The sequence below is a fragment of the Quercus suber genome, unplaced genomic scaffold, assembly GCF_002906115.3.
Source record: "Quercus suber isolate HL8 unplaced genomic scaffold, Cork oak 2.0 scaffold_113, whole genome shotgun sequence".
Classification (NCBI taxonomy): domain Eukaryota; kingdom Viridiplantae; phylum Streptophyta; class Magnoliopsida; order Fagales; family Fagaceae; genus Quercus; species Quercus suber.
In genome coordinates this window covers 1,124,424-1,143,915 of record NW_027069578.1, presented here as the reverse complement: position 1 = coordinate 1,143,915, position 19,492 = coordinate 1,124,424, and the positions used below count along the sequence as shown (strand labels likewise).

The 19,492-nt window shown below is 32.6% G+C and overlaps 1 protein-coding gene across 1 annotated transcript; it reads left to right on the top strand.

The window, feature by feature from the left end:
• Positions 1-12,196: 12,196 nt before the first annotated feature.
• LOC111985480 (lysine histidine transporter 2) lies at positions 12,197-16,018 on the top strand. Its single transcript, XM_024017124.2, has 7 exons — positions 12,197-12,357; positions 14,078-14,461; positions 14,573-14,966; positions 15,267-15,372; positions 15,515-15,606; positions 15,745-15,813; positions 15,920-16,018. The coding sequence occupies exons 1-7, from the start codon at positions 12,197-12,199 to the stop codon at positions 16,016-16,018; spliced, it is 1,305 nt and encodes a 434-aa protein (XP_023872892.2).
• The last annotated feature ends 3,474 nt before the right edge of the window (positions 16,019-19,492 follow it).

The following is a 19,492-nucleotide window of genomic DNA, read 5'->3' as shown; positions in this document are numbered from 1 at the left end:
AGATGTATGAGGATTGTTGCTTAAGGTGCTATAATTGTCGAAAAAGGTTTCATGGGGTAGCGGTGAACTCGCCGCGGAAGATGGAGAAGAATGGGGAGACAGAGATAGGGTACTTTGTTTGCTGGACCTATTTTCCTCTTGGGTTTGAGAAAGAGAGAGAGAGAGAAAGTTGGGGATGAGTGGCAATTGTGTGAATTTGGGTGGAAATGTGGGTGATTTTTTGTGGATTCCTGATGAGAAAAAGGATGTGAAAAACAACTGCGTTAAAGGGAATGTGGGAATTCTTTACCCAAAAAAAAAAAAGGGAATGTGGGAATTGGGAGGAATGTGAAGACTAAAGCAGGGAGGTGGATGAATGTGAAAACTGTAGGGAGGAAAACAAAAAAGGTTCTGGGGAATAATATTGGGAGGAATGAATGACTGGATGTGGACGAGAGTGAAGATGATGAGAGTGTTGAGTTGAAGTTTTATAAGGGGAATGATGATGATGATGATGTTTATGTTGGGTTAATGGCATAGTCAAATACTCAATAGTGGGTACTATTATGCTCAATCACTGGCAGCTCTAAAAAATCTTTTTAGAGTGCTCCTTAAGAAATATAAATTATACAATCTAATAAAAAAAATTCATATATTGAAAAAAAAAACACGCAAATATATAAAGTTTACAATTTCCTTCTACAAGTTTTCATATTTTGAAATCATTTCATGATAGTCTCATTATTAATGCTACAAACTACATCTCTTTCAATGTACACAACCAAACAATCATTCATTCACTGATCTCTCATTCAATTGTGCAATTTATTCTTTATTTATTTCATTACTAAAAAATTTCTTTCTACTGTTGCAATAGTGACAAGAATGGTCAAAACTAACTTCACAAGCAAATAGACTAATGGATAAGTGTCATACTTTCCTGTTTTCACTAACTTTTCAGCAAATTCACCAACTCCTTGAAGCTCTAAAAACAAGTCATTACTGCGCATATCAAAAATGTAATTCTGAAGTTGAGAGTCAAGTGCCAAGATATTCCTCTCAGAAAAATTAGATGGATAGAACTTCGCTAGACGTACCAACTTTTCCTTATCAAAAGCCACAAATGAATTACTTGGATTTAAGCAAGCCATACAAAGTAGCAAATCGGTATTCGCCATTGAAAAACAGTTGTTAAGCTCTTGAAGTTGCAAATCTATGACTGTGTAAAATAGCTCAACATGATAGTGACGTTAATTTGTATTTTGTTAGGTGTTGCGTTGCGGCCTCCCACTAATTACAAATATTTCATCTATGTTCAAGATAGGAATATCATGTTTGGTACAAAATGAAGACATTTTATTCAATAAAGATTCTCATTCATCATCTCTCATCACTTGTAATCATTGCTTAGACACTTTAACAAGATTCATAGCATTTATTATATCTTGATTTATTTTTTATTTATTTATTTGCAATGCTATTGACAACTCATTTGTGATCCCTAAAATGTTTTTCATCAAGTGTATAGCAAAGACAAATTCAAAATATAGAATTGACCTCATAATAGATTGAGCTTCAACTTTTTGGTCGGAGAGGCCATCTTCTTCTCAATAATCTCAAGTACATCAACAATAGCAGAGAACATCAAAATCAAGTTAAGAATAGTCCTATAATATAATCCCCAATGTGTATCATCAGGAATTTAAGATTTTTCTCTTGATTCAAATCTTGCCCACTTCTACGTACACCATTCTCTAACTCTTCTTTAATTTTGGCAAATTGTGCATCTCAAAGAGCACCTCGTCTCTTACAAGCGCCTCCAACAACAGTTACTAAATTATTAACCACATAAAAAAATATTCAACAATGTTAATGTGATTTTTAGCAACGACAATAAGAGTTGATTGAAGTTGATGAGCAAAACAATGAACATAAAATGATGACTTATTCTCTTTCAAAATTAAAGGTGATGGAAAATTTAGACCCCTTAACACACAACCAAATTGAGTAGCCTAGTTAATTAGCCAAGTTGTTACTTAGTCAAATTAAGCAATTCTAAGTTAAAACAATCAAACAATCATATCAAGAATATATAGCAGCGGAATAATAAATAACACAAGATATGATCACCTAGGAAAACCAAACCGGTAAAAAACCTGGGGAGGATTTTACCCACCGATCCTCAAGGCAAAACTGAATTCACTATGAAAGAATTGAAGTTCATACAAAAGGACTTACAAGCTCCCCGCTCGACTTCCCAATGCTACCTACCAGTAGAACTTACTGACACGACCCCGTGCAAGCTCCGAATCCATGTACTCCTTCTTTCTTGAATTCTTCAATCAGCTACAAGCACCCATGCTTGATATTCTTTAAGTTTCAATGGTAGCAACCAAGTTGATCATCAAGATGTTGAAGTAATCTCAATCTTGAAAACCCTAAGCTTTGTGTAAAGGAAAGCTCCTCTAGATCTCACAAGAGATTTACACAAAACAGCAATGTATAAGCAACAATACAACTGGAGTAACTCTAAAAACGTTGCTAGGGTTTTGCCTTATATACCTAGGGCAAAAACATAAAACCCTAAAAGTTTAATGAGTTAGGGCTGAGTTGGAAAACTGCAGAAAAACGCAATCTGATCGATTTTCGATCGATCGAATCTATTCTTCGATCGATCGAGCCAGACTGAAATGCCCCAATGCAACTACAGTCTCTCGATTCTAACTTTACAATAATTAAACAACTTTGAGCACACTTTAACAAGACTAAACATATTGTTTTGATCATGGTTTGCCAATATTACAAATTAGAGTTCTAAATACATAAATTCCTAAACCTTTAGAACCTAACAAACTCTCCCTTTGGCAATCCGTGACAAAACCCTAATTAAAAGCTCAAAGTTTTACAAGTAAAAAGCCCTTTACAAAAATAATGCTCATAAACTCAAATTCAACCCTAACTACTATCCATCGGTTGCAAGTGTAGACAACAGCTTTGTTGAATCAACCTGTATATTCCTGAAATACTCAACAAACGCATAAATGCATGTGTGACAGAAAAGAGTAAAATAACAGGTATAACATTCTTGTAAGATTCACACAACACAAAATAAAGACATATATGAATGAACAACTCATAAATATAAATCAATAAGCAGTGAATCACAAAGCATCAAGAATCAATGAATATAACATGTATATCAATCAATGTTACTCCCCCTAACATGAATATCCCCAAAAAATGATATATAAAGTGAAGCACCTAGATACAATCTAAAAACTCCACAAGCTCCTCAAAAACAAAAAAAATCTCCCCCTAACTACAAAAACTCCTCTAGAAGTCAAAAACTCCATTCCCCCTTTTTGTGACGAAATGCCAAAGGGCAATCACAAGTCGCCATCAAAAGGAGGTGGTGAGGGTGAATGAAGATGAACAAATTCGGCTCGCAGAGCATGAATCTCATCTAACAAGTCCACCAAAATCTGACCATGAGCCACTTGAATGGTCATGACAGTCTCCAGGGTACGACGAACATCAAAGTCGGTTGAAGGAGGTGGAGGAACATCAGTAGCAGCAGCATCATCACCAACTGGATCAGGAACATCCTCACCAGCAAGACCTGTAGAAGAAGGAGGAGGAGGTGCGCTACCAGAAGGCTTAGACCTAGGGTGTTTAGAACCAACTCGAAGATGAGTGGCCCTCTGTCTAAGAAAAGACGCACCTATGGGAGCTATCATATGAACGGGCTCAGAGGAAGGGAAGCCACTAAGATCAAGATAAAGCAAAATCCTATGAATAAAAATAGGATGTACAAGAGCATGAGTAGTAGATGAACTCCTATAAACATCGTTCAAAGAACGAAGAAAGAGATAAGAAAAACTAATAGGAGCATCAATAACCAGGGCGTACAAAAATACACACCTCTCAAGAGGAATGGTGTGAACATGAGAGATGGGCAAGATAGAATGACAGGCTATCCTAAAGAACAGATAGTGCAACCCGGAGAGCTCAGCAGAAGTGATCCTAGGATCAGAACCCCACTGGACAGAAGTCCCAGTGGTGTAAGACAAGACATCACTCAACTCGGGAGACTCATCATAAGGATAGACAGGATTCTGGACCAAAGGTACCCCTAGAGCATCAGCCACTACCCAGGGAGTAATGGTGTACTCTACGCCTCGTATCCAACTTTTTACCAAAGTGTTGGAATCATAGATGCGGATAGAGATGTTCGAAAAGAACCCTCTAATCAAGGCAGAAGATGGAGGAGGATTAGAAATATCCACCAAGGGTAACCAGCCCCGATGCTCAAAGTTTGCCCTAATGGTAGGATCAAGTTCATCTAAGAGAATAGAACGCTCAGCCCAAATCTTTCTCTTAAGGTTTAGCTTCTCAAAAATCTCTTGATTTTTCTCACACAGAAACTTCTCACGATCAAAAGAAGGAGGGGATGGAGAAGAAGAGGGAATAGTCCTACGAGCTCTAGTCTTCCTAGGCATGATGCTAAGGAAAGGACAAAGACACAAAGAGAAAACCAAATGACCATAATAAAACAAAACCAAGGGCAGACTGCAAGTTAGCACAATAAAAACATATAAAAAAATCTATATGATGCATGAACAATAACAATGTTGTGATGCATGAACTAATGCAGTAAACACAATTCGAATTAGGTTCAATTTCACAAAATTGGCTCGAATATAGAGTTTCTAACAAAAACCCAAAAAAAATTTTGAAAAACCACTTGATAATTTTGAAACAAATTGATGAATTGATCATCACACATTGTTGAAAACAGATTAGAATAACCAATTTCATCAAAACAACAAGCCAATTTCATCAATTAAACCCAATTGAACAAAAATCCCCAATTCGGATCAATTATAAACCCTAGAATTTTCAATTTCACACAAAACCCAAAATTAATCAAATTAATCTATTAAGAACATGTTTATAGTATGTTCCCACAAAAACCCATTGATCAATTACACAAAATTGGGCTTAAATCAACAACAATCCCAAAAAGAAAAGGGTCCGAAATTTTGAGTATAAATGTATGAAAAAATGCATGAAATTAGTAAATAAACTCAAAAAGGAAGGGTAAAATAGACATACCGGCTTGAGGAAAGAGAATTCTTGCAAAAAATCCGGAGGAAAACGACAAAAATTTGAACAGTTGAGCTTGCCAAGTCGGAGAGAGAGAAAAGACTTTGAAAAACTTTTGAAAAAGTGTTTGAAAAAGTCAAGAACAGTGTTTTAAAAAACCTGATTCACGACTTTCGATTAATCGAAAAATACATTCGATCGATCGAATGAGATAGTCATTTTTAAACAAATTAAAGCACTTTTTCAATCGATCGAAAATCAGAATGGATCGATCGAATTGGGCAGAGGCTCACAAAAATTTTGAGAAAAATCACAGTTTTGAAAAACACAAACCTCATTTTGAAAAACAACTCCTCAAAGCATTAAATAATGAAAACAAAATGCATGAGTATGAGATGGAATGATTTTTCAAAAACCCAAATTTAATCCCAGTTTCTCCAAAGAAAATTTCAGCCATTCTCTTTTTAAATTCACAAGCAAAAAATATTGTTTTGCATAATTCTCAAAGTATCTTCAAACTTGATTGGTTAGACCAAAAACACACACAATAACATGTACAAAGTTTAGCAAAGAGTAACTTGTGTAGTGTGTGCAACTAGCAAAAAACTTGAGATACATGTGAGGTGATATGTGAATAGTAATTAATCACAAAATCTACACAATCCATCACAATGAATTTAAAAGAGACTATCACCTAAAGAGTTACATCCTATAACTCCCACATCTCCTAGAACAAAAGCTTGCAATCATATAAGTTTCTTGTATTTTTGCCTCATTATAATGTGAAATATATTATGTGAAATGGCATCAAGCCTAATAGTACACACCAATTGTAATTATGTGAGATGGCATCAAGCCTAATAGTACACACCAATTTTAAGCATTAAGCAATTAAGCCGAGGCATCACCTTATGTTCTTTTTGTGCATGTGCTACATTTTCTCGAGCACAGAATCTTATAATTATTCACTAAGGTGTTCATGATTGGCTAATGAACAGTGGTGAGATGGTTATTTATGCCTTTCTCAAAAGGATCAAGTCCGACAGTCAAATAACATGTGACTTCAAGATCAAGACAAAGTGATAAACACCATAAACATCTTTCCCACAGAACATGCACTACAAAACTTCAACTAGTCAAGTGTAATAAATAAGCTCATCAAAGCTAAACAAGGTACATAGGACATGATATGTGTAAATAAATTGACCAACCTTGTTTTCAAAAACCAAGAAAACAATGTCAAACACATTTTTGCTTTCTCCTTTTCTCCTTCTTTTTTTTAATTTTTTTTCTTTATTTAAGAGAAAACAAAATAAATCCTAGAATGAAATGCATGAATGTAATGCAATGCAAATCCTAGAAACAAAACAAAAGAAACACAAAAAAAAAAAAAAAAAAAATAAAAAAAATATATATATATATATATATACACACACACACACACACACATATATATATATATATTCAAGCTAATATCAATAGCACTACTATAACTGACCATTTAAATTCATCCATATCCTCCATATCATTAAATTATTAATATTTTCTCATTTTTTAATTTTTAAAAAATTAACCATATAATGTTTTTATTAAATACAAATAAATAAAAATTTCCTTATAAAATCGTACTCATTTTTTTTTAACATTTACACTTTTTTCAACATTTCTCATTCCTTTCAATTTTTCATCTCCCCACAACCATCTACCTTAATATCACTCTTCATCTTTACCTTTATCTTCATTTATTTTGTTTCTTCTTACTCTTATCCTCTTATTATAAATTTTTCATTATCTTTTCTATTCTAAATTTTTATGCATAATTTTCCCTCACAAAAAAGGTTATTTCTCTCTCTCAATTTTTTGGTGGACTTTTTATTTTTCTTGCATCTCTGCTTTAGGTTATTAATTTTTTGTATTTTTAAGAACTCTACTTTGAGTTGATGCAATTTAGTTTTGTGTTTTAAGTTTTTTTATTTTTTGTTATCTTTGATTGTTAAATGTTATCCTATTGCATTATAAAGAATATAATATTATTCTAATACATAGCATAATTTGCATAATTTTACCATATAAGAATTTTAAATAAGTTACATAGACAAAGTAAAACAATTATATATATATATATATATGAGATAATTCTAAAAAAATTATCACGCGCAACACACAGGTGTGCGACCAGTAATATTTATTTCCAAAACTCATGGTAATTATTCACCTTACAAGCCCATTATAATTATCTATAAAAATAAATAAATAAATAAATAAAACCCATGAGAATATCACATTATTCCATTATGGTGGTTGTTACCAAATTTTATTTGAAACTCATGAATATTGCCTTTATTAAAACCCATGGTAAATATTATTCAAAAGAAACATTTGAGGTTACTACTTAAAAGCCCCAAAGAAAATATCATTTACAAAATAATCCATGGCAAAAATTATGAGAAACTATACAAATTGTTATTTAAAGCCCATGGAAATTAATAACCAAAACCTATCAAAAATATTTATTAAAACTCATGAATACATTTCATTTTTACTAACAACTAAAGCCCATGTGGAATAAAAATCCATGGCAATATATGATAGTTTTGTCCATTTGGAGGGCTTACAATGAGAAAGCAAAAGGATAGGCCCAAGTGGAGAGAACCACCAAGTCAACAGCCCACCAAAATACTCAGCCCTCATGGCCAAACCCAAATTGAAATATCAGCGAAAACAGTCCATTGTACAAACTGACCCAATTGGAGAACTCCTTTCAGTTCTACCTTTCACTGGAGAGCACCTAAAGAAGCAACTAAGCTCCCAAACCAAATTAAGAGCTGGTCACCTATCCCATCAACCTCCCTACCACTGCTAACTTGACGTGAATAGTACCAGAGGCTGGGCTGACACCAAAAAGCTGAAATGCAATAAATAGCCTTATTTTCCAAGTTTTGGTCACAACTCAAGGAAGCCATAACCAAGACCTCCAAACTCATGGAATCCTCAACTAGATAGTGTATTTTATTACTAAAAATGTATGTAATTGATTCATGAACTAAGCCCATGAATCCCAAAAGGGGAAAATTAGGGAAAAGTGGTTTGGAGGGCATAAGAGGGTGTCCAACAGAAGCTCATAGCAAAGGCATCAATGGTTGACACCTTGCTTGGAGTGTCAACCAACCCTCTTGAGCTCTGATCCTAGTTGTAGCAAGCAAGATCTCTAGTCCTCATATATGCTTTAATCCTATTGGACGAAATTAAGCTCCAAATCCCAACATTTAATGCCTAGATTAGAAGCATCTTAGCCTCCAGTTGTATTACCCAAATAAGCAAAACACTCTAAAAGCAAGTCTCACCATTTTGGGTCAAATATCAAAGGAGAATTCTGAGATTTTGCTACTGTCAAACCTGGTCCCTTCTAAATTTTTTGCTAATCAATCCCTTAAGCTTCACTATAAAAGGAACTATCATCAACTCATCAAAGGGGACAAGAGCTCCTCATAAAATTCCCCACCTATCATGCTATTTTCAACTCATAAATCAATCTTTTAGTTCATAAATCAGCTTTTCATCCATAAATAACCATGTACATTTACACATAAACATCCCATTCCATCTCCTCAGAAAATTTCAGAGCCTTAAAATAGTCATAAACAGCCCTTCTTTACACCATACCCGAAAATGGCTAAACACCACTTCATCTCTCTTTCATTTTTTCATATATTCTCTCATACTTTCCATAAAGTTATTCTCATCACTTATTATACACATACATTCATCATTATGGGCATGATTTAGCACATAGAGATCTTAGTTAAACATTTGCTACACTAGATGGACACTCTTTCTCTCCCTTCATTACATCCTAATTTCTCCTCTTTTACTTATAATTATAGCCTTTAATCCTTGTTCATTGCTATCATATTGAAGGCCATAATGTCTTGGATTAGATGAAAGTTTTCCCTAATGTTGATTTAATAATAATGAGAAAAATATATGATTTTTATCATATAAACACATTTAATAACTTATCAGACTTTACCGCTGGAGGTCTGTCATATTCACCACTGGACCATTTTTCCTCTTGTGTACTTGTTATAATGGGCCCACTTTTATATTAACCGACTATGGAGGATGTTGGGTTAAAATGAATTGACCCCTTGCAAATTAATTAATTACCTAAGTTAATTAATTTGTCAAATTACATGCAATAGCGTGGTAGCATAAGCAAATCACCAAATAACTAAATGCAGGGGAAATTAAATTTGACATAGGTGACTTGTTTATGAACGAGGAAGACCACCGAGGCGAAACCCCATCGGGTGAATTTAAGATCACCACTTCTGAGAATCCACTATTATCAGTCACAAGCGGTTATAAGTATAAGGAACCTTACCGAACCTTTGGCCTATCCTGAAATACTAACTTACAGTTGAACCCTTACCCCAATACCTAATTGGACTTGTATTGTAGCGGCAATCTCTCCATTCAATGCACGAATCCCAGTACGTGACTAACTAATGATGCATAGATCCAAGTACGTGACTAACACCAGCAACTTGAAGAAGATGTTGGCTGCAAAGTTCTTTAGTTCATCAACAATGAAGATCAGGAAGCTCATTTGTTACAAAACCCTACGGTGCAAAGATGCAGTATCTTCTTTAGAGAGAATAATGAACTATGTCACTTTTTGCATTAGGTCACTCAATGCATGTATTATTGTTGCATCACCTCATGGCGGCCCTTAAAATAATCCTTATATATGTCTAAAGTTATGAGAAAAGAAATCCTATACAAATATTTCAGCATGGCCCAAAAATCAGATCTGGAAATTCTGATTTCATAGATCTCGACAGATTCAGCTTTTGTCAAGCTTTGTTCTTAAATCTCAATAGATACTGTTTTTGTCGAGGTATCTGTCAAGCTTTAATAAATAGCTCTTCTTCACTTTTTTCTTGGTCAAATCTTCATGGATTTAACTTGACTTGAACAACATGTTTCTTGAAGTCTTAAACCCAACCTAGATCTACCCAAATACAAGTAAAGTGCATTTTGTCAAAAAATTAGCCAATTACATAAAATCTGTCCCTAACAGAGGAAATGCATAATTTTTACTATGCGAATACATTTATTAATTTTCCAGATATCTACTGTTGGACATTTCTCATGTTTGCCACTGGACGTTTATTTAAGCACTTAATGTGGTGGGCCATCTTTATACTTGCTTATCTTTGTAGGAGATATATTTGGGGGCTTATTATAATCTTTGTTAGATGCAATCCGGACCTTGAGCAAAAATGAGTCTTTCACACTTCACCAATAGCCATTGGGCCATATTCCAAGCCCAAAGTCGAGTCTCAATATCATATAGGCAATCCAAAAACACCCCCGACAATCACTCAATTACTTAATATTTTCAATTTACCTATTAAGGTAAAAACACCAGTCCCTATACTTTGGTCATATTTTCAATCTACCACCATCTCACCCGCAGAAATGCTATTACTAGCAGTGCTATAACTTAGTCACATAGTTGTTTCATAAGTAAAATGACAACAATAACCAAAATAACAAGAAATTTAAAAAATGGCACCAATTTGGTTCTCATATCCTTACAATTGCCATTTTACAAATTTTACATTTAGGTTCTCAATATTTAATACATTTATTTTTTTTAAATCTTATAAAATAAAAATAAAATAAAAACTAGAATCTTGAATAATTTATAAATAGAAAAAAGATCCAATTAATTCCCAAAGAAAAATACTAAAGTCACAAATTTTGTTTATAAACTGTTGATGGGTGAGTGGTTATTGGTAATTAAAAAAAAAAAATGACATTTGTGATGTTCTCATCAGTGTCGACTCAATGGTATAAGCAATTGATGCAATCACCTAAGACCCCAAGTAAAAAAAAGGCCCAAAATTTTAACCAATAGGGTTATTTCTATCATTGTAATAGTATTAATTAAGCTCAAATATTAGCTAATAAATAAAATAATTTTTTTTATTAAATGAAATACAAAAAATAAAATAAAATGCTACGTCTACAACATTTTTCACAACACTTTACTACAAATCCTAAGTAGCAAGTTATTATTGATGGCAAAAAAATAATTTTAGTGATGTGTTCAAATTAGAATCAGTAACAACTTAACACCTAAAATTTGTTATGAAAAATATTGTGAATGTAGTACTTCTCAAAAAAAAAAAAAAAAGAGCAATACGCAAACAAAAATTCGCAACATATTTCACAATAGTTGAGTTGGCAAATTTTTACTAGTCTCAACTAGGTCTACCATTAACATCACTCTTTTACTTACTACTATCAATCTGCCACATCAATAAATGTGAAAAGTTTTTTCAAAAAAAAAAATTGTGCTTATAGACTTTAAAAAAAAAAAAAAAATCTACATGGTTCATGTTAATTAGTAGTAATTTTGCATATAAAACAAGATAATCAATTTTTGTCATAGGCCCCAAATGCATCAAACCACTTTGGTTCTCATATGAGAACAAGTAAAAATTTGCAACATCAATATTTTATAAAAATATTATAAAATAGTTTGTTAGCAAATGAGCACGACAGCAAGTGTTCCTACAAATTCTGGAGATACCAAATACCACCATTCATAGTTCATAGATTAGTACGGTTATCCAAACTATGAAATTACCGAAACATTATACATCAAAAAAAAAAAAAAAAAATTTACCGAAACATTAGGCTATGAGATACGGATAGATACAATTCATCAAAAAAAGAGATACGGATAGATACCATCACCATGAGACGGATAGACACCCACACAGAATATTATGGATTAGACAGCCTTCCTAGATTCTAAATTCGGTTATGAATAAACAGAATATAGTTGCAACCAACTGTCACATTGTACATTCTTAGCAAGTCAATTTTTTTTTTTTTTTTCCTAAATATGGCTTCTGAGATTCCCATAGTTCTTATATATGTGGTTGTTTTAACTGTAAGATGCCTGATTGAATCGCTCTGTGGCTGGTACTGGATATTGGAAGGCCTATATTGTTGGGTCTTTCAGACATTGCCTTAGTTGAACCAATTTGCTGGTGGTGATAACAAGAAGCAAAACATGACTCTGACTCCAAACATGACAGACGAAGAGGCAGCAAGGCAGAAGGCAATCAATGATTGGCTTCCGGTCACTGCCTCTAGGACTGCCAAATGGTGGTACTCGGCTTTCCACAATGTCACCGCCATGGTCGGCGCCGGTGTTCTCAGTCTGCCTTATGCCATGTCACATCTAGGATGGTATATATGTCTTCTTTTTCTTTTCATCTCTAATCAGTATTTGGTTTCTAAGAAAAAAAATTGTGTTTGTCTGATAATAAACATGGTGAATACGGATATGGAAAAGCTTGTTTCGTATCTAATTAGTGTTTGGATAGTATCTGATTGGATTAAGATCTTTTAGAATTCCTGTGGTACTCTGCCACATGGAGTTCTCTTTATCTAACTCTTCAATTTGAATTAAATGGTTGGGATTATGTCATATTATTAATTCACTAATAAAATACTTAAAATAAGTGCCACACCAACAAAGGTTTCCGTCAATCTCTCACTCCAGCTCCACCGTTGTCATGAATTGCAATGCGCAAGGGAACCAAGCTTGTCCGACCAAGCATGAATCCACATATGACATCGTAGGGTAGGGGATCAGAAATCGAAAGAGATATAGAGGTGACAACGTTGGGAAATTTATGCATGGAAATAGTGCTAAATGTTCCCCAAAAATGCAGCCCATCGCAAGCCTATATCTCTAAGACCCAACACAACTCAGTTGTAATCTTATAAATTCAATCATAAACCTTAATAGTAAGCTTACTTCTGATAGCAGCCTTTGTTTGTAAGCCTACTTTACTCATTCAAGCCAATTTTGAAAATTGCCTAGAGCTTTCCGCCGGCAGTGGGAAAAGAAGAGGTACTTGGAGAGTTTGCAATCTATTTTAGGTTTTAGATTTGAGTTTTTTGTTTTTCGTTTTATAAAGAAAATACTAAAATGAATTACTAATAAACTCAAAATCTGATGAGGTTATTAATTGCTGATTTGTCAATATTATTTTAAGAATTTTATTAGTGAATTATTGATATGGTATCAAACTATTTAATTCAAAATAAAGATGAAAAGATGAAAAGAACTCTACGTGATAGAGTACCCTAGGGGATAGTATTTGGTTTGTAGGGTCTGCGCTATGTTTGTCTCATAAACAGGGTAGATGGTACTTTTCTTTCATATTTAATTAGTATATTTTTATGGTATTTCATTTTTAGCAAAAAAATATATATGTGGTCCATCTCAATTAATTTGTTGAGAATCCATAATAAACCTTAAAATTGTGAGATTAAACTTTGGCTATTGTAATTGTTATAGTATTTCATTCTTGGGTTCTGCACAAATTGTCACAAAAACACAATTATTTATGACTTTATAGGTAGAATAATTATGAAGTGTGCCTTTTTTATTTTTTTTAAACAATTCTTTTAAAAGATGTCCATAAAAATTTTAGTTTTGTTTGGATGAATATCTATACAATGTTTTAGAAACAAAATACTTGTAACTTGTACCTTCAATTCTTCTTTTTTTCCTGTCCTTTCGTTTTTCCTAATGTTTGAAGGGTTAAAACTTTGCAAGGGATTGTTCAATAGAATATTTGAATCGGTAAAGGTTTTATTTTCCTCTATTCTGTTAATCATAATGTTAGATAGGTGTTTACGTTCCAGATCATTTTTGGGTATGGGCCGTTTGGTAACGTTGTTTGTATTTTTTAGAAATATTTGTGGTAGAGAAAATGTGTAGAAATACGTGTAACATTGTTTAAAAACTGAAAAGCATTACTTAAACTACCATGCCAAAAACACTTAAAATTAATCAAAGTTTTGCTTCTGTTTTCAACAGAACAGATCGGTAGTTTGTTAATAAATAGTTCTGACCAAATGATTTTTTTTCTTTTTTTCTTTTTTGGAATAATAGGGGACCCGGTGTCACTGTCCTTATTTTGTCATGGATCATCACCTTCTACACTCTATGGCAAATGGTTGAGATGCACGAAATGGTTCCGGGTAAGCGTTTTGATAGGTACCATGAGCTTGGTCAGCAAGCCTTTGGTGAAAAGCTTGGACTATGGATTGTGGTGCCTCAACAGCTCGTTGTTGAAATTAGTGTAGACATTGTGTACATGGTCACTGGAGGGAGATCATTGAAGAAGTTCCATGACATAGTTTGCCCCAATTGCAAATCTATCAGGACCACTTACTTCATCATGATTTTCGCTTCTGTGCACTTTGTTCTGTCTCATCTCCCCAGCTTCAACTCTATTGCCGGTGTCTCACTGTCTGCGGCAGTCATGTCCTTAGCGTAATATACAAGCTACCCATGTTAACATTACCTGAAAAATCTATGTACAACATTGAAACTTTTAGATTAATGTATTTTTCTTCAACCCCTTTTGGGGGGTTGCTTTTGTAGTTACTCAACTATTGCTTGGACAGCTTCTGCTGCAAAGGGTGTTCGACCAGATGTGGACTACGGTTACTCAGCCAAAAGCGCATCTGGAAAAACTTTTAACGTTTTCACCGCCTTGGGTGATGTAGCATTTGCCTATGCTGGTCACAATGTGGTTTTGGAAATCCAAGCAACAATCCCTTCTACTCCAGAGAAACCTTCAAAGGTCCCCATGTGGAGAGGAGCGGTTGTTGCATATATCATTGTGGGCCTTTGCTACTTCCCTGTTGCTCTGATCGGGTACTGGGTGTTTGGAAATTCTGTTGAGGACAACATCCTCCTGTCACTAGAGAAACCTAATTGGCTTATTGCAACAGCTAACATGTTTGTTGTTATCCATGTCATTGGAAGCTACCAGGTGCGTTCCAACATTTCATGTTTGAATATTGCCAAATTTCTGTCAAAACTGAGTACTAACATCCTTTCCATTTGAAATTAATCTATTTCATTGTTCAGATTAAGTATTACAAGGCTAAAGGTGTCTCCAATACTAAGTCGTTTATAAATTTTAAATAACTGACAGTCTACACACTATTAGATCCCGAAAATAAAAACTTAACCAGGAAATCGAGAAGATCATGTTCTCAAAAGTGATTGATAATATAACAGAGTTTGTTTTGTCAGTCATTATTATTAACCAAATCATTGTAAACCACAGATATTTGCTGTGCCAGTGTTTGACATGATAGAAACTTTTCTGGTGAAGAAATTGAAGTTCAGGCCATCTTTTACACTCCGATTTATCCTTCGCAATGTATATGTTGGTATGTGTGCACTCCTCTCTCTCTCAAATGAATTCCGATTGCATGTTTCAATTGATAGTATTACTAATTGTGTAACTCGTAGCTTTTTTGCATGATAATTCATCTCTCTTTTTTTCTTTCATTCTTGGTTTTTTGACTGCAGCGTTTACAATGATGGTCGCGATATCAATCCCTTTCTTCGGTGGCCTCCTTGGTTTCTTTGGAGGACTTGTTATGGCCCCAACAACATACTACGTAAGCAAAGGATTCTTCTTTCCTTACTTAACCCTTCCAAAATACTACAACCTTAATTAAATGGACTGCTTATTCTTCATAGTTCATAGAAAATAATCCAATAGAATGCTAAAGTTTATGTTTTTTTAATCTTTGCAGCTCCCCTGCATCATGTGGCTCGTCATCTATAAACCCAAACCTTTCAGCATAACTTGGATAGCCAACTGGGTATGTTAAAAATTGCTTTATATATCATACCAAAAAGAATTATGTGTAATCTTTTGCCCACTTTTTCTTATTTCTTAACATAATTTTGTTTTAACTTGCATTTCAGATCTGCATTGTGCTTGGTGTGGCATTGATGATTGTAGCACCTATTGGGGGACTAAGGACTATCATCCTTTCAGCCAAGGAGTACGAGTTCTTCTCATGAACTAAATTGGCATTAGTTCCAATTTTCACCAAATTTCCCTGAACCTATTTGTCATTAATCGAATATTGATAACCAAAAACCAATGCTTCCACAGCGACTAATGTGGACACCCCAAAAAAGAAAAATCCGGGCTAAGAAGAAAAAGCTTGTTTAGGGCTTTTTCTCCTTTGGTTTTTTTTTTGTTTTTTACATTGGGTCCTTAGCAACATGGGTCTTCGTGTGCATATGTTTATAGGGTGAGATGTGTTTGAGTCTGTTTTTCTTATTTTTATTTTAGAAGTCGCCACCAATCATTGGATTTGTATTAAGTGTGATTTGTTACCTATTTGTCCAATTCTTTTTTAAGTTACCTAAGTAATTAAACCAATTTTAAGGGGTTTATTATTTGAGGTAAACCAAAAGTCTCAAACCAAAGGTCTTGGACTCGGAAGTTCGGTTACGTTTGGAAAAGGTGTTAGGCACTCCACACTGCCTATCCAAAGGATAGTACTTCATTTTAATTTAATTCTAGCATTATATTATAGTACTTCATTTTAATTTAATTCTAGCATTATCTTTTTAGTGAAGAAATAAAATACTTGGTATTTTTTTTTTTGAAAAAGGTTTTGTACAAACAATACATATATACATGTGAGTATTAATTTATTTATTTATAACATAGCATGTGAATATTTATTTCAATGATTTATTTACAAACAAAGTATGTGAGAAACATAGCATGTGAGAAACATTTTACCACATTGCAAGAAATAATATATACAATAGTATGTGAATATTTATATACTACATATTTGACATGATTATTTACAACGTAAAAATAAAAGAGAGTGAGTAGGAAGAATAGCACCTTGTTGTCATCCACCATATTTTTCTCATTTTATCATGCAAAAAACACAATAGAAAGAAACATTAGTGCCAAGAAGGGAGGGAGCCATGTAAGCTTGATTGATACCTATTGGTTTAATGAAATTGAACCATAGGCACAAATCTCTAAAAGATGCAATTCTAAGAAGAAATTTTTAAACAACAATGCTAGAAGAATTTAAAACTTACTAAAATGGAGATGTACAAATTATTTTGAAAAGATTTAAAAAAAGGATATTTTTTGTAAAAGACTTAAAAATATTTCTTTTGTTTTGATAGAAATGACCTTTTCTTTCTTCTTCTTCTTATTCTTCTTCTTCTTCCTCTTTTTTTTTTTTTTTTTTTTTTTTTTTTTTTTTTTTTTTTTTACGTTGAGTTTAGAGAAAAGAAGTTGAAAGAAACATTTTTTTGGTGAGAAAAAAAAAAGTTTTTATTATTATTATAATTTATTGATAAAAGAGAAAAAGTTAAAAAAAAAAAAAAAACTATTTTTGAGAAAAACTTTTTATGATTCAATTAGAAACCATGGTTTTTATTACATTTAAAAAATAAAAAAATAAAAGGAAGTTTCAACTTTAAATTTTTGTAAAAAAGATAAAAGTTTTCTTTTGAAATGGCAAAGCTTGAAATTGGGAATTTCCTTGTGAAAACAATATTTTTCTTTTTTGAAAAGGATTTTGGAGAAAAAGAGTACCCTTTTTTTTAAAATATATATAAAATAAAATAAATAAATAAAGGAGGGGATCCAAAATTCCATAGTTTTTGTTAATTAAAGGTTGTTTTGAAAATCGTTTTGCTAGGATACCAATTTTGAAAAAGAAAAAAAAAATGACAGAGAATCTTGGGAAAAGTTTATTTAAAAGTTTCTTGGTTTTTCTTTTAAAGAAGGAAGGCTTGAATTAAAAATCCAATGATTTTTATTTTGAAGATAAAGTTTTAAGAAAAGGGGGGTTTTGTTTTGAAAATATTTTTTTTGTAAAAAGAAAATTAATTCCAAAATATAGTTGGGGAAAAGGTTAAAAAAAAAAGTTTCTTGGTTTTTTTTAAGAAAAAATAAAGATTAAAATTTAAAAATCCCATGATTTTTATAGTAAAAGGAAGCTTGTTTTGAAAGCATTTCTTTTGTAAAGAAAACAATTTTGGAACAAAAAGAAATAAAGAAGAGAAATGTTTCAAGAAGTTTTCAAGGGTTTTTTTTTTTTTTTTTAGAGAAAGAAAGAAGCTTGGATTCCAAAATCCCATCATTTTTATTGTTTTTTCAGAAAAAACAAGGTGTAGAAAAATAATTTCCTCTTAAAATTTTGCTTATTCAAAATATTTTTTTTGCTGTTAAAAGGCTTTTCAGCGTTCTAAAAGAAACTCTTTTTTGGAAAGAATGAACGGGTTTTTTTTTTTAGAAAAGTTTTTTTTTTATGTTTTTCTTTAAGAAAAAGAATACTTTTGCTTTGGAAAGCTTTTTTTTTTTTTTTTTTTTTTTTGTGAAAGGGAGTAGTTTTTGAAACGATTTTCTTTTAGAAAAACACACTTTAGAGATTTGTTTACCCAAGCTATTATTTTACGGCTACAATGTATATGAGAAAGAACATAGAGCAACAAAAAATAAATAAGTGCTAGAAATTAAAGTGCATTAAAAGTGAAGGAATTTAAATACGGGACGTAAAAATAAATTTCTTGGAAATGTAAAGACAATAAAAGTAAAGTGCTACGAATTTAAAGGCAAGGAAAGTAAATAACTTGAAATTTAAATGACAAGAAAAGTAAATTGCTTGGAATTTAAATGACAAGAGAAGTAAATTCTTATTGGAAATTTTTTTTTTTAATGGATTTCTCCTAAATAAGCCCTATTCTTGCCAAAACCTTATGGATTCTTTACTAATAGAAGAAATGGGAGTACAAACCACCTCCATTCTCTAGGCAACATACCCATATTGTGCTTAAAACATGGTTTAGAACCCATTTAGGCAAAATGGATAAAAAATATTTTTGGGTGATGAGAGAGAGAGAAGAAACATAATAATATAGCACAATATGTGTGTGTGTGTGTGTAAAGGGGAGGGGGTGAACAATATATAAAGATGAACAAGTAAATAAATGCAACAAGATAAATAAACAAGTAGATATAAGCAATGTAAATAGATGAACAACAAGATAAATAGAACAACAAATATATATCGTTCCTAGGTTCCTATGTATATATATATATATATATTGGACAATAAAGGAAACAATAGAGAGTGCAAGAAATAAATGGGGAGGTGGTGAACAATTATAAAGATGAACAAGTAAATAAATGCAACAAGATAAATAAACAAGTACATATAAGCAATGTAAATAGATGAACAAGAAGATAAATAGAACAACAAATATATATATATATATATATATATATTGTTCCTAGATGCCTAGAAAAGATGAGTTCTTCCCCCTATGGGTACTTCTCACATAGTGTCTAGGAAGAGGTTTAAAACCTATCTAGGAAACCCACAAGCATTCAACAATATAACAATATATACACAGATATGAACATCAAGATAAATAAATGAGCAAATAAATAACAAATATATATACAACTTAGAGCAATATATATAAGGCAAGCAATATAAAGATAGA

What these genes read in the sequence shown, in the direction of transcription:
- LOC111985480 (XM_024017124.2), top strand. Translation starts at nt 12,197, where the DNA reads ATGACAGACGAAGAGGCAGCAAGGCAGAAGGCAATCAATGATTGGCTT. An exon ending in GCCATGTCACATCTAGGATG is followed by an intron (nt 12,358 to 14,077) that starts GTATATATGTCT and finishes TTGGAATAATAG; the next exon opens with GGGACCCGGTGTCACTGTCC. An exon ending in CCTTCGCAATGTATATGTTG is followed by an intron (nt 15,373 to 15,514) that starts GTATGTGTGCAC and finishes TTTTGACTGCAG; the next exon opens with CGTTTACAATGATGGTCGCG.